The sequence below is a fragment of the Dysidea avara genome, chromosome 5 (genome assembly GCF_963678975.1).
Source record: "Dysidea avara chromosome 5, odDysAvar1.4, whole genome shotgun sequence".
In the NCBI taxonomy this organism is placed as follows: domain Eukaryota; kingdom Metazoa; phylum Porifera; class Demospongiae; order Dictyoceratida; family Dysideidae; genus Dysidea; species Dysidea avara.
The window spans coordinates 40,533,036-40,545,767 of NC_089276.1; the positions used below are offsets into that span (position 1 = coordinate 40,533,036).

Here is a 12,732-nt window from a genome sequence, read left to right on the forward strand (position 1 = left end):
AAAAAGATTACAATGGGCCATGCCCCTTTACATAAATTATCAGAACAAACTACAACACCTCTAATAATCAGTGCTGAGGCCATGCCCCTCATAGAAAACAAGGTATTGTACTATGCCCCTAGGTTAAGCTACTTGAGTAATACTATAGTGAGATTGAGATACTCCAATACAGCAATCATAACCACACATGTATTTATAGCTATGCTCAAGCAAAAAAGTTAATAAACTAGCACAATTAATTTAAAAATGAATAAGGGTTCCAATGATAAAATGTAGTGAAACAAGAGATGGTGGTAGTTATGAGGGAAAATCCCTACTTGGCGTTGTAATCATGGTTGGAAAATCCCTACTTTGACATGGAAAAGATGCCAATATAGAGATTTTCTTACATTGCTACAATGCCATTAGGGATTTCCCTCATAGCTACTATTACCTCATTTTGTTACTTTTTATTGCTGGAACCCTACCTCATTTTTAAATTAATTACATTTTAATTACACTAGTTCTGTATATTTTACTTACAGTGTGATCAATTTCATAGCCAGTTATTTTTTCATGTTTTGCCCCACTTCCAGTGTGGCGTATACATATATGTACTTGTGTGCACCATGCCACAACAGTCGAAGGTCATCTCTACCTGTTTTCATTGATGTATAATAGCAGTGCAATAAAGTTCAACTCAACAAACAATTTTTTAATAGTAAGCACCTACCCGTAATTACATAATAATCATGCACTAGTCCAGTTATCCCATAAATGGGACCTCTATAGATGTGTCCATTTTAGCATGAGCACATTCCACTATGAAACATACTAAACAATTTGTACCAAAGCTAGATTATATTATTTGTGTGATTTGTAATCCATTCCGTCATATGGTAGCTATAGCTACTAATGGTATAACTAACATACGTACAATGGTTTTTAGTGCATGCAATCACAATACGATTATGGATACATAATACGTACACCCAGTGGCATAGCTACCATTGAAGTAACAGAGGCACCACCACAGTAAACATAGACAACTGAGTTTGAACACCTTTTTGTCTCAAATTATGGCCTGGGCGTTTATTTCCTTCAAGCAACTTTTTACCCCAGCTACTAAACGAGACCAGCATTTATATACCTGATCTGGCAGCATTCACAAGTTAACTTCATACTTTGGTCTCCTGGACTCTCCTTGATGCTTCCCTCAGCATTTTCACAGATTCAAGCTTAATATATATATATATATATATATATATATATATATTTATAGTTACACAGGGTTCTATGGAATTTAGAAACCCAAAAGGCCCTGAGGGTTTCAAAATTTCGTAGAACCCTGTGTTTCGATGTTTAACTAATTTAGACCACAGTTCATTCATGTTCCTTCGCTGCTGTTTGTTGTACCTTCCCAGCACGAGAAATGTAGCATTCGTGAGTAGAACAAGCCCCCTGTAACTTATAATGGAACTTACTATCCAGTTAAACGTCTAAGTGTTACCAATGTTACAGGTACGTAATTGACATGTTTTGTATCGCCCCAGAGACAGGGATCTATTGAGACATGAACAAGGGATCTACAGGATTTAGATACCTGTAAGTAGCCAATGAAATTTGAGTATTTTAACTTGCTGTGGTCTAAAAAATGTTCTTCACTTCATCGTTTATACATCAACTGGAATTGTTAAAGATAATGACTGCACTAGATGTGTATTCGAGACCCAGCTATTGATTTTTGTCATGATGCTGTATACCCCTGGTGACTAAACGGGACCAGGCGTTTATACGAGACTGGCCGTAATTCAAGACAATACAGTAAAGAGAACTTGGAAGAGATATTATAATAGAACAGTCACACTATCCTTGATCCTAATAGAACAGTCAGGTATGCTTTGAATTGTAATATTTCTGGCTACGACTTATGAATCTCCACAAATTCTGTGATACTAAATAAGTACAACAAAATACAAATAAAAACAAGTTGATGTTGTGCTACTTCTAAAAACCAGGCACCATGCAGCTAGCTAACTCATCTGGAATTAGCTATAGACAGTATATGCTACTATGAATTAACCAACTATGTATTACTATTTTACAATAGGGTAGTTTTGGGTTGTGCAATAATATTATTAGCTAATTCTCATATTTTGTAATTCATGAAATATTCGTAATTCGTTCAATTACGTTGCTATGCACTGCTAAGGAAACGTTTGTTAACAAACCGCTTTTACCAACATATTATGCACATAAGTATCTTCTAAACTGTTTTATAGTGTGACTAACATGTTTGTTCCCACAAATTCTCTTGACAAAGCTTCAAAGCTGCTCTTCATTTTTGTTCGCATATGTAAGGGATACGCCCCCTTTCAATTCGAAGCGATAGGCTATTCCTGGTAATGTACGAGGCCTGCACCACTGTTTTTCAGTTGCTAAATGCCTGAAAACCTCAAGGGGAAGGTAGTCTGAGGAAAGTCGCCACACCCGTATTTCAGTCCGCTGAAAAGAAACCACCTCAGAGCAAAGTTCACCTGTGCAGAAGGTTAATACAGACTTCATTTCATTTTTACTTCTTACGTAAAAGCTGCTTTTACCATTATTTAACGATTTTGCTCACGTCGGTGCGTACGGACAAACATAGGTAGGTAGGCAGGCAGGCAGGCAGGCAGGCAGGCAGGCAGGCCAGGCAGGCAGGCCAGGCAGGCAGGCAGGCCAGGCAGGCAGGCAGGCAGGCCAGGCAGGCAGGCCAGGCAGGCAGGCCAGGCAGGCAGGCAGGCCAAGCAGGCAGGCACACACACACACACACTTTTACGAAAACAATTTCAGTAAACCAGCTGTGGGCGCGCGCCTGGTTTAATAAACTTTTAAAGTGTTACATCTAACAACCAACTTCTCTGCAGCTTGTATAATAGTGTAAGAAATCAATTAACCAGTTCAACGTTACTATAAACTACCACAAATGGCACTTATCTTGGACACTCCTGTAAACTTAAAAAACAAAATACATGTGAGAATTAGGTAGTTTATCATTTAAATAAACATAAGCAATGATTTACAGGTTGCTAGATGCTCTAAATAAGTGAGGCAATGACATATATACTGAAAGTTACAACCATATAGGTTGAGTTCACGGAATGTATTTTAGGTGAGTACTAGAGTAGAGCACTTCATTACAGTATTATTGACAGCATATTTAGAATGATTAGGACACTACACCAACATCAACTCACCAGAAACTACAACAACAGTAATGTTAAAACTATCACTTCCAATAGGATTAGTCACAGTACATGTGTATGTTCCACTATCACTTGTAGTAACATTGTTGATGGTATACCGAGTTTGGAATTCTGCATTAGAATTATCATGATTTATTGCAGTCAAATTAGAGGTCAGTGTTCCTGGAGTACCATCCTTCATCCAGGTGGATGTGTCTGGGGGAGAACCTTGTGAGGTACAGGACAATGTGAGGGAATCACCAACAGCAACTGTTACAGTAGACGATGATGGAGGATCTATCATTGGAGCAGCTGTGTATAGAGATGAAAGATGGTTAACAATGAGGTGATGAGGTATATATCAAGTGACTCACTTCTTCCACTAAGGTACAAACCCACCCTTGTGGTCTGCTCCATCATTGAACTGTTTGTCATTGTACATGAGTAAACACCTTCTTCATCAGGTGATAATGGTCCACATGGATAGAGGTTGATTACTCCTGGATTACCCCTAAAACCTGCTTGGCGTACTTGAAACACAGAACCACAAGGTTGGGCTACAGGTATCATAGCTCCACCAAAGTACCAATCACCCAGTTCATTATTGGTTTCACTACCAGTAGGTCCTTGTCCAGTAGCACAACGTAAAGCTACACCACTTGTGTCAGTTGGGAAAGTGTCATCTTGCATAGAAGCAGTGATGAATGAGTAATCAGCAAGTTGGTTAGCACTAACTAAATCAGTTGATGGATTGGAATGAGCTGGTCCAGAAGTAGTCACTGAAACACCTAATAAGTGTTATCATTATGACATTGTAACATAATAATTATGCACAGCCAGAAAAGACACAATAGGAATACAACCGCACATAGAGTTAACATAACATACACACCATATACATACATATACACAGTACCTGAAATACGAAGTGTAAAGGGTCCACTGGTGAATGAACCACTATTGATAACTGCAGTACACCTCACTGTCCCAGCATCCTTTGCAAACACATCATCTTCACTAACACTTTGCGTATCCTGATTACGAGGGAAACACCTCCTATTACCACGATCATCAGCAAAACATCCTGTAGTGTCCCATGAATAGCTAGTTACTGTAAATGGTGACTCATCATCTGATGTCACATTACATGTCAGAGTGACACTACTCAATATGGGATAGTCAAATGTGTTAGTAGATCCACTAACTGCTGTACCAGATGGAGTACTGACTATGGTGACTGTGAACTGACCATTAATACCTGAAATGTATAAAATATATACTTAACGAAATCACAGCATTAAACAATAAACTGATTTCATTTGACTTGGCAGAACTTCTGTGATGTTACAACTTACATATTGGATAATTAGCTAGATAATATACAACAGTTACAAGCAATATGTACAAACAATAAGTTTATATACACACAATTAATATGTAAGTGTATGAAATACGATCAATTGTGAGCAGCTGAACAAAAACTGTTTGTATTGACACATTCCACAAATTCCATTTTATTACTTCTCCATTAATTATAGCAAAGTAACAAAGAAGTTGACAGCTAACTTCTGTGATAACAGTCTAAGGAGTTTTAGAGTAGTGATGTGCAATATATCGAAAAATATTGATTTTGCAATAATTTTGTCGATATCGTATCGATTTTCGATACTGCTTTAGCAGATTTCGATATTTATCAAAAAGGTAATATTTTGCAATAATTATCAAAATATCGAAGAATATTTCAATAAATCTACAGCATTGAGTGTGTGATTGCACAATCACACTAGAAATGAAGGTTGGTTCTGTACTATCTAGCCACTTTAAAAACATGTCTACCAGTTTTCTAGGCTTATTATTAGTTTTATGCAATAGTTTTAGTGTGTAAATTGTATTTCAAGCATATTTATAAATATCGTACGCCCACGCAATTACACCACTCACACAATTAAAAATTATCGAAAATTGTATCGAAATTTTGATATTTACCCCAATATCGTATCGATATCGTATCGAAATAAAAAATCCTGATATCGCATACCAATATTTTAGAGATAGACAGTTGGAACAACAATACTACGGCAATTATACTTTTTCTTCCATGGTCCCTAAAATTGAGCTTAAAATTTTTTATACTTGTATATAAAAGCCCAGTACTGTTAATTTTTTGTAATTTTTGTAATTATAGAAACCTACAAAATTTTCTTCCAAAAATTTGATGAGCAGCACTGAAAAATACAGTATTATGCACAAGTCAATCTCAAGATAAGGTGAAGAGTGTATTGCTAGAGTTACATCAGCTATTATTGTGGCTCACAAAAGTCCTGCTATTCTTTCGTGAACCACACCACTTATAGTAGAGTGGCATAACACCAAAAAATGAGCATTTCTTACACTTTGTGATACAAATATAAAACTTTCCACACAAATTGTGCCCCTTGTCACATATGTTTTTTGATATAGAACCATCACAGATTTGACTTTTGGTGACCTTTACGGCCATTTTGTCATTGAAATTTTACCATTTTTGTCTTTATCTCCCTGAGGCATTATTTTACACTGTTAAAATATGGTATCAAATTAAAGGTGTTGATCTAAGAACTATATTGACTTTTGTTTGAAGTTAGTATTTCATTCCACTACAAAGTATTTCATTCCACTACAAAGTTATGATCATTTTTATAAGTTATAAAAATCTTCGCCCTTGGGGTGTAAATTACTAATGGGCACGTAATTCATATGGCTAATATAAATGATCATAGCTTTGAAACGCAATCACCTTTTGACTTCAAATAAAGCCGGGTAGTTCGTTTTAGCAGCACCTTTAATTTGAAACTGTGCGCCTCAGGGAGATATAGACAAAGATGATGAATCTTCAGTCCAAAATGGCTGTAAAGATCACCAAAGGTCAAATATGTGATGGCACTTTATCAAAGAATTGTCACAAGGAGTACAACTTATATGGAAAGTTTCATAATTGTATCAAAAAGTGCATAACTATCACACTATGCCACTCTATATACTATTATTGGGTCAACTACTTGTAGGCATACGTGCAACCTTGCCCATTTATCAGTAGTACTGCAGTCTGTAGGTTTGTAAAAATGTATGTGTGCTGCTGCCTACAGGCTTACATTGAGCCACGCCAACTAATTGTTTTCTCTAGCCCTTCACAGCAAAAATATCGTAATCGTTACAATTACAAAGGAGTATTTTGCCCTCACACCAAGGTCTACTATTCGTCTCAAGATTCTCATACACAAGTTAAATTACCCTCCTCCTCCAGTAGCTGCTATCACTGAACATCTTTGCATCCACATGCGATGAATCACATAGCTGCACAAGTATGCATACGTAAATGTGACCAAATTTTTGAAAACTATCGATCTACGCACACACGCCAGTGCACGTCACCTAAAATTCTACCTTCAAAAATTATCTTAGAGACATCTTACACCATGAAAATCACCTTTACAGAATAATATTAGTCCATCTAACATGAAATACAGTACTAAAAACAAGAAAACACTGGTACCCGGATATAGAAATTTTTTTTTAAATCACCAAAACTTGAAATTTGTACCTGCCTGCCTTGCTCACTTACTGCCTGCCTTGCTCACTTACTGCCTGGCCGCAGTCACAAGCCTAGAGGCCAAATAAAGCAGCACATGGCCACCATTTTATGCCACAATAACAAACTCACCAGTGGGATGTGCCTTTTGGGGTTCCAACGAGTGTATGCCCTTTGCGCCTTGTCATTTCTTTTGTCTTCAATCAAGCTGCTTGTCTTCTTCATCCAACGAAACCAGGCGTTAATTTTCCGTATCAACACCTTCTTTCAGCAACATATTTCGACATCGTAGAATTATTTCAGAGCTGGATTTCAGAAGCGCTTCAGTCCTGGCACTACTATAAGAGGTATAATAGCTAGATATCTGCAACTTTGCGATTGGGATCCCATTTGCGATAGGTTCGCGACCACACCCATCAAATAAAAATCTAGGTGGACTAATAGTAACATACTGTGACCACACCTCTTAACAATCTAGCTATTTACTTAACAGTACAAGATGACCTCATCCCTTATTGGTCTAGCTAGCTGCACACCCCTTGTCTGACTTGAGATATACTCTAATAGAACAGTCACTCTAATACAACGGTCATGTATGATATTCTAATAGGCCTTTTCGGTTAAGGCATTGATATAGGCAGTGTTTGTAACAGTGTAACTGCCGTATATATCACTAACAATTTTGTATGAATAGGTAAGGATTGGCGAGTGGTGGATTACTACTTCGCAAGTAATTAATGAGATTATCAAGTTGAAGCTGTCTTAGCTTTGTGGTCATGTTAGGTGAATGCTAGTCCTGTATAATTCACTGAATCAGCATGAAAGGAGAGTAGTGTATACAGTTAGCCCAGCAATGTAGCCTAGATCAACAGCATGGCACTCACAAGCTATCTAAGAGCTACAATAGCGTCAGATAAATTCCTAGCAGTGCGTAGATTCATAGCATCACTGCCAGCTATTTTTACCTTCTATAGCCTCTCTAGTAAGCTGGTTCCTCTACACAATAACTACCATCAAAGTTAGGGAACAGTACACAGGTCAAATGGTGCCTTCACTATTGTCCCAGGTATATCATTCACTATAAGACTACTATTTTCTGTTGTTGCTATCCTTAGCTTTGCTTGAATGGCTGCTAGTGGTGAGAGCTATCATTAGCACTAGAATTATCACCAGTGGCTTCGTTAACTACAGCACAAAACGAAGTGATTAAGTACACGAACAGCTGTTAATACAACTTCTGTAACTCGAAGACGGGTTGTTGTAACATAACAAAACAAAATTTCCTGAGAGAGAAAGACCACATCTAACAACTTGGGATCCACATGTGGTAGTATGAAAAAGTTTCAGCTTTTGTATTTAAAAAAAGTATTTTTGTATAGGAGACAATGGGAACCGCGAGTTGTGGTTAGCAATATCGCACTCCGGAAAAGTGAAGGAAGCAATTAATACTAATGACACATGTGACCGTCTCAGCGAAAACCTGTCCAGTTCACACAAGTATGCATATTGAGAAAATCGAAATTTAAAATAATTCATAAAATTACACATGCTACAAGAAAAAATATGCAAGTTTTTATCAGACCAGTACTCGAAGAAGGCAGATTCAAATCGATTAAAACTATACATCATCCTATTCGCCTACTCATGGGGAGTTTGCAACTTTTTTGTTTCATTTCTGTAGCCCCAATGGTTTGTGTGTCACGTACATTGGCTCACAATGCGGTAGACGTAAACAAACTTATTGCCATTTCTTCAACAAAACTGCCTTTATACGCCTGTGCGCAAGTGACTGCAGGGCTAAAACTATACCTTGGTTTATCTGCCAATCCGTGGTGAAGTCATGGTTGTGAATGCAAGCACCTGTAGTATGCAGTATAGTCACCGTACAAATCGATTTCCTTGTTCTTCCTACTTTCTAGCACTGTAATTCCACTACAGAAGGCTGAAACTTTGGTGAACCATTCCTTGGACAATGCAGATAATGCTGAGAATTTTTTTATTTAAATCGGAGGTTGTGCGAACTAGATGGGTTTTCGCTGAGATGGTCACATAATTTGGTTAGTTAAACAAAAAGGCCTAGAGATCTATACAATAAAAAGTAGTGAAACAAGAGATGAATGATGGTATTACAACATAGCTCAGTGGGAAAGTCCCTACTTTGGCACATTAGCTACAATTTTGTTCAATGCCAAAAATGTTAGTTTTATTGTACACGTTACATATAAGTAGTTTTGTGTTGTTTTGTAATGTATGTAGAATACTTTAAAACTTTTAATAATGTACCGTTGCGTGAAAGGTGGTCACCAGTGCTTACTACAAAGGGCATAGTTACTTCGCTTGGGTTAGCCATTTTCAGCAATTTTCTGATGGCTGTGTCATCAGCTCAAAAGTATAAACCACTTCAAAGTCAGCGTAACAATGTCATAATTGAAGCCATAACTCCACCTTAGGTATTGTTGCATCATTGTGGTACCTCCACGTTAGTTGTTTACCTTTATAAGTTGTTAACTTGATGTTTTTGGGGGGAGCCTGAGCGAGCCCCACACTAGCGAGTCGCCACGTAACTTTCGTCTCAGCAACCATGCCCAAAAAACTACAGAAGAAATCGGAAAGAGACCCTGAAATAAACGGACTTACCGTGAAATAAACGGCGTAAATCACAGCACTTCCATATATGTTCGTCTCATCGACCATGCCACGGAGAAATATACGATGTAGATTACAGCACTTCCATATATGTTCGTCTCATCGACCATGTCACGGAGAAATATACGACGTAGATTACAGCACTTCCGTATATGTTCGTCTCATCGACCATGCCACGGAGAAATATACGACGTAGATTACAGCACTTCCATATATGTTCGTCTCATCGACCATGTCATGGAGAAATATAGGACGTAGATTACAGCACTTCCATATATGTTCGTCTCATCGGCCATGTCACGGAGAAATATATGACGTAGATTACAGCACTTCCATATATGTTCGTCTCATCGACCATGTCATGGAGAAATATACGAAGTAGATTACAGCACTTCCATATATGTTCGTCTCATCGACCATGTCACGGAGAAATATACAACCTAGATTACAGCATATGAAACACGTGTATCAGCGCGAGAATATGAAAATCACCTAAGGTTGGCTAAATGAATGCAGAAGAACGGCTTACAAGAAGGAGACAGCTGTACAGATTGAGAAGGGACCAAGAAACACCAGAAGAAGCTGAAGAAAGACGAAGGAGAAACAGAGAATACTCCAGAACAAGATATGCTCGGCAATCTTGCAGCAGAGAAGGCAGAATTAGTATGTAAAATAATGAATCAGTCACAAAACAATAACATCACATCGTGCTACCACGTTCACTTGAATATACACTCATCATCAACTACCTATTGCTGCTATGCATACTCCCATTAAATATGTTCAGGCTCGCCCCACGATGCTGTTTGCATCTGTCTAGTTACTTACTTGAGATAGCCACTTGCCTATGGGTATACACCACTGTATTGAGAAGTGTGCAGTAGGTGAATCATATTTGCTTACTACAAAGCATACAAAGATCGCTGAGATCCAATAAGACCTGAAGTTACTCTCATTACATGTACAAACTTGCAGCTGGAAACAACTGCAGTTTCAAGATAGTCCAGATTGCTAGATGGCTTCCTGATTCAATAGTGCCACTTTTCCTTTTAAAACGTATGGGGAGCCTGGAAAGAAAAATGTACCTTTTTTCAGTTTTTAAGCACTGCATATGCCAAAGTAGCTAATTCCAACCCAACCTTGGCAGTATTGGTTAGGTATAACCAAGCCCAAAAGTGCCTTCAGTATGGTCCTAAAGGCTTCCACAATAAATTGTTACGAAATTTTTAAAACAATTTATTCAATTGAAGTTTCTACTGACTAAAACGTAACTCGATAATGGCTAAGGCCATGGGCTTGATTTTTTCACTGTTCAACGTCGCTTTGTCCTGTGACGTGCCTTTTGGCACACTGCAGTACATACAATGCACGCATCATGGACTTACCTTTGTACTCCTTTGTGTTCCATTTCTTTTTGCTGACAGCCAAGGTGTCAGTTCGTGGTAGCACGATGCATGGCTTCCCTACAGTACATTTGTAAATGGACTGATTGCAGAGATGATTCTAACACTGTTCTTCATTTATAACACCGTGTAAAAGGCTGAACATAGCTGAAAGCGAAGTGTAGTGGCCACTGCACTTTCGAGGCATTAATTGATAGTTAAGAGTGTGCGAATTGTCATATTTTCGTGGTGACTAGAGGCACTTATTTTACTGTTTTTCGTCTGTAGCGCTGTGTAATGGGCTGAACATAGCTGAAAAGTGTAATGGCCACTGCACTTTTGAAGTAGTATTTGATAGCTGGGGCGTGCGTTCAGATGAAAACATTAATTCTGGCACCATTCTTTCTTTTGATGCAGTATGCGTGGTTTCACCAGTCATAATAATGTTACAAAAAAGTAAGCAAACAAGTCTAAGTAAAAAATGAGAAATTTTTTAAGTTCAATTAGGGATCATAGGAAAAAAAAGTAGGGAAACAAGGTAGGTCACCTACACCTGCAGATATACTAGTGAACATTTAATCACTAATTCAGTCATGGTTTTGGGTATAGACTGAATTAGGGATTAAATGTTCACTAGTATATCTGCAGGTGTAGGCGACCTCCCTTGTTTCCCTACTTTTTATTCTATGATCCTAAAATTTCTAATTTGCTTAAACTTGTATAATATATGGACTAATACTATTCCATAAAGGTGATTTTCGTTGCACAAGATGTCTCTAGGTAATTTTCAAAGGTGGAATTTTGGGCGACGCGCAAAAGTTTTGGGACAATCCCTACTTAAACCGTATTACCATACCATTTCATAAATCAGAAGCCATACTATTGTTGACCACAACATGCTATACACTGCCTATAGTTGAACATGTCAAAGCTGTATAGTACAAAGTACATAGGAAACAATACACCGGTGTATGCTAACTCTGATAGTATTATCTGACTACTTAACAGCTACTGTACATGATGACATATCAACGAAGTCTCCAAGGCAGTACAGAGTGCTGGGAAACACAATGAAATACAGGTTGGCAGAACCAACATAACGGTGTCAACAGTGTCATCACTGGTTGGCGGAGTCAACATAATGGTGGTTGAACAGCAGCAGAGTAACCCCAGCGAGACGGAGGATTTCAGCTGGGAGCAGATGATGGAGGACGCAGAAGACCTGCCCGCTAATCAAAACCTATCTGCTGCTACTAATGTGTCAAGTGATCGCGACGGAGTTCGCCTTGTCACTGTGTCTGCCCCAACAGAGTTCTTGAAAGAAGTGTTCAAGACATTGACTAATACAGAGAAAAAGCAGCAGCTGAAAAACCAGTTCACTGCTCCTGATCTTTCCCTCACCCTAACTCCAAGGCTGGATATGGTGTGGGAAGCAGAGTGCTCCAAGGGTGTGAAGTCCCTCAACCAGCAGTTATCAGAAGGCCAAGCATTTTTCCTGGACACAACTGGACACCTGGTGGAAATCATAGACACCATCAATACAGGCAAACAGTTGTCCATTGATGATGTAGAGGAGCATGTTAAGACAGCTCTTTCTCTATTGGGAAATGCCCCAAGCCAGCTATCAACTCTCAGACAGGTGAAAGTGGTGGAAGAGTATGACAAGGACCTTATTTCCTTCTGTCAAAATTTCAAAGACTACCAGGCTGAAGCTCCTGACCTGTATGGGGTAGAATTCTGAGAGAAGGCCCTCGTACACCTTACTCAAGTGAGAGAATTCAGAAAGGCCAAAGCCCCTCCTCAAATGACACAACAGGGCCAGGGGGGAGGGGGGCATCAAATCAACTACTCGCAACACAGGAGGCACTCTCCTTACAATGAGCACAGCTCTCAGGTTGGGAAGGCAGGCAACAGCGGCTGCTTGAAGATGAAG

General features: G+C 38.6%; 2 protein-coding genes across 2 annotated transcripts in view; both read right to left on the reverse strand.

Annotated features, from left to right (window-relative positions):
* The window catches only part of LOC136256484 (hemicentin-1-like), a 47,871-nt gene extending 37,046 nt beyond the window's left edge, over nt 1–10,825 (reverse strand). Inside the window, exons 1-5 of the mRNA XM_066049457.1 lie at nt 10,803–10,825; nt 10,246–10,262; nt 4,120–4,461; nt 3,578–3,991; nt 3,216–3,515 (exon numbers count right to left, since the gene is read on the reverse strand). Of these exons, the coding sequence (XP_065905529.1) occupies nt 3,216–3,515; nt 3,578–3,991; nt 4,120–4,461; nt 10,246–10,262; nt 10,803–10,825 (1,096 nt within the window). The remainder of the gene's footprint in view (nt 1–3,215; nt 3,516–3,577; nt 3,992–4,119; nt 4,462–10,245; nt 10,263–10,802) is intronic.
* LOC136255292 (neural cell adhesion molecule 1-like) overlaps nt 1–12,732 on the reverse strand; it is a 166,533-nt gene that overhangs the window by 59,287 nt on the left and 94,514 nt on the right. The window lies entirely within an intron of this gene.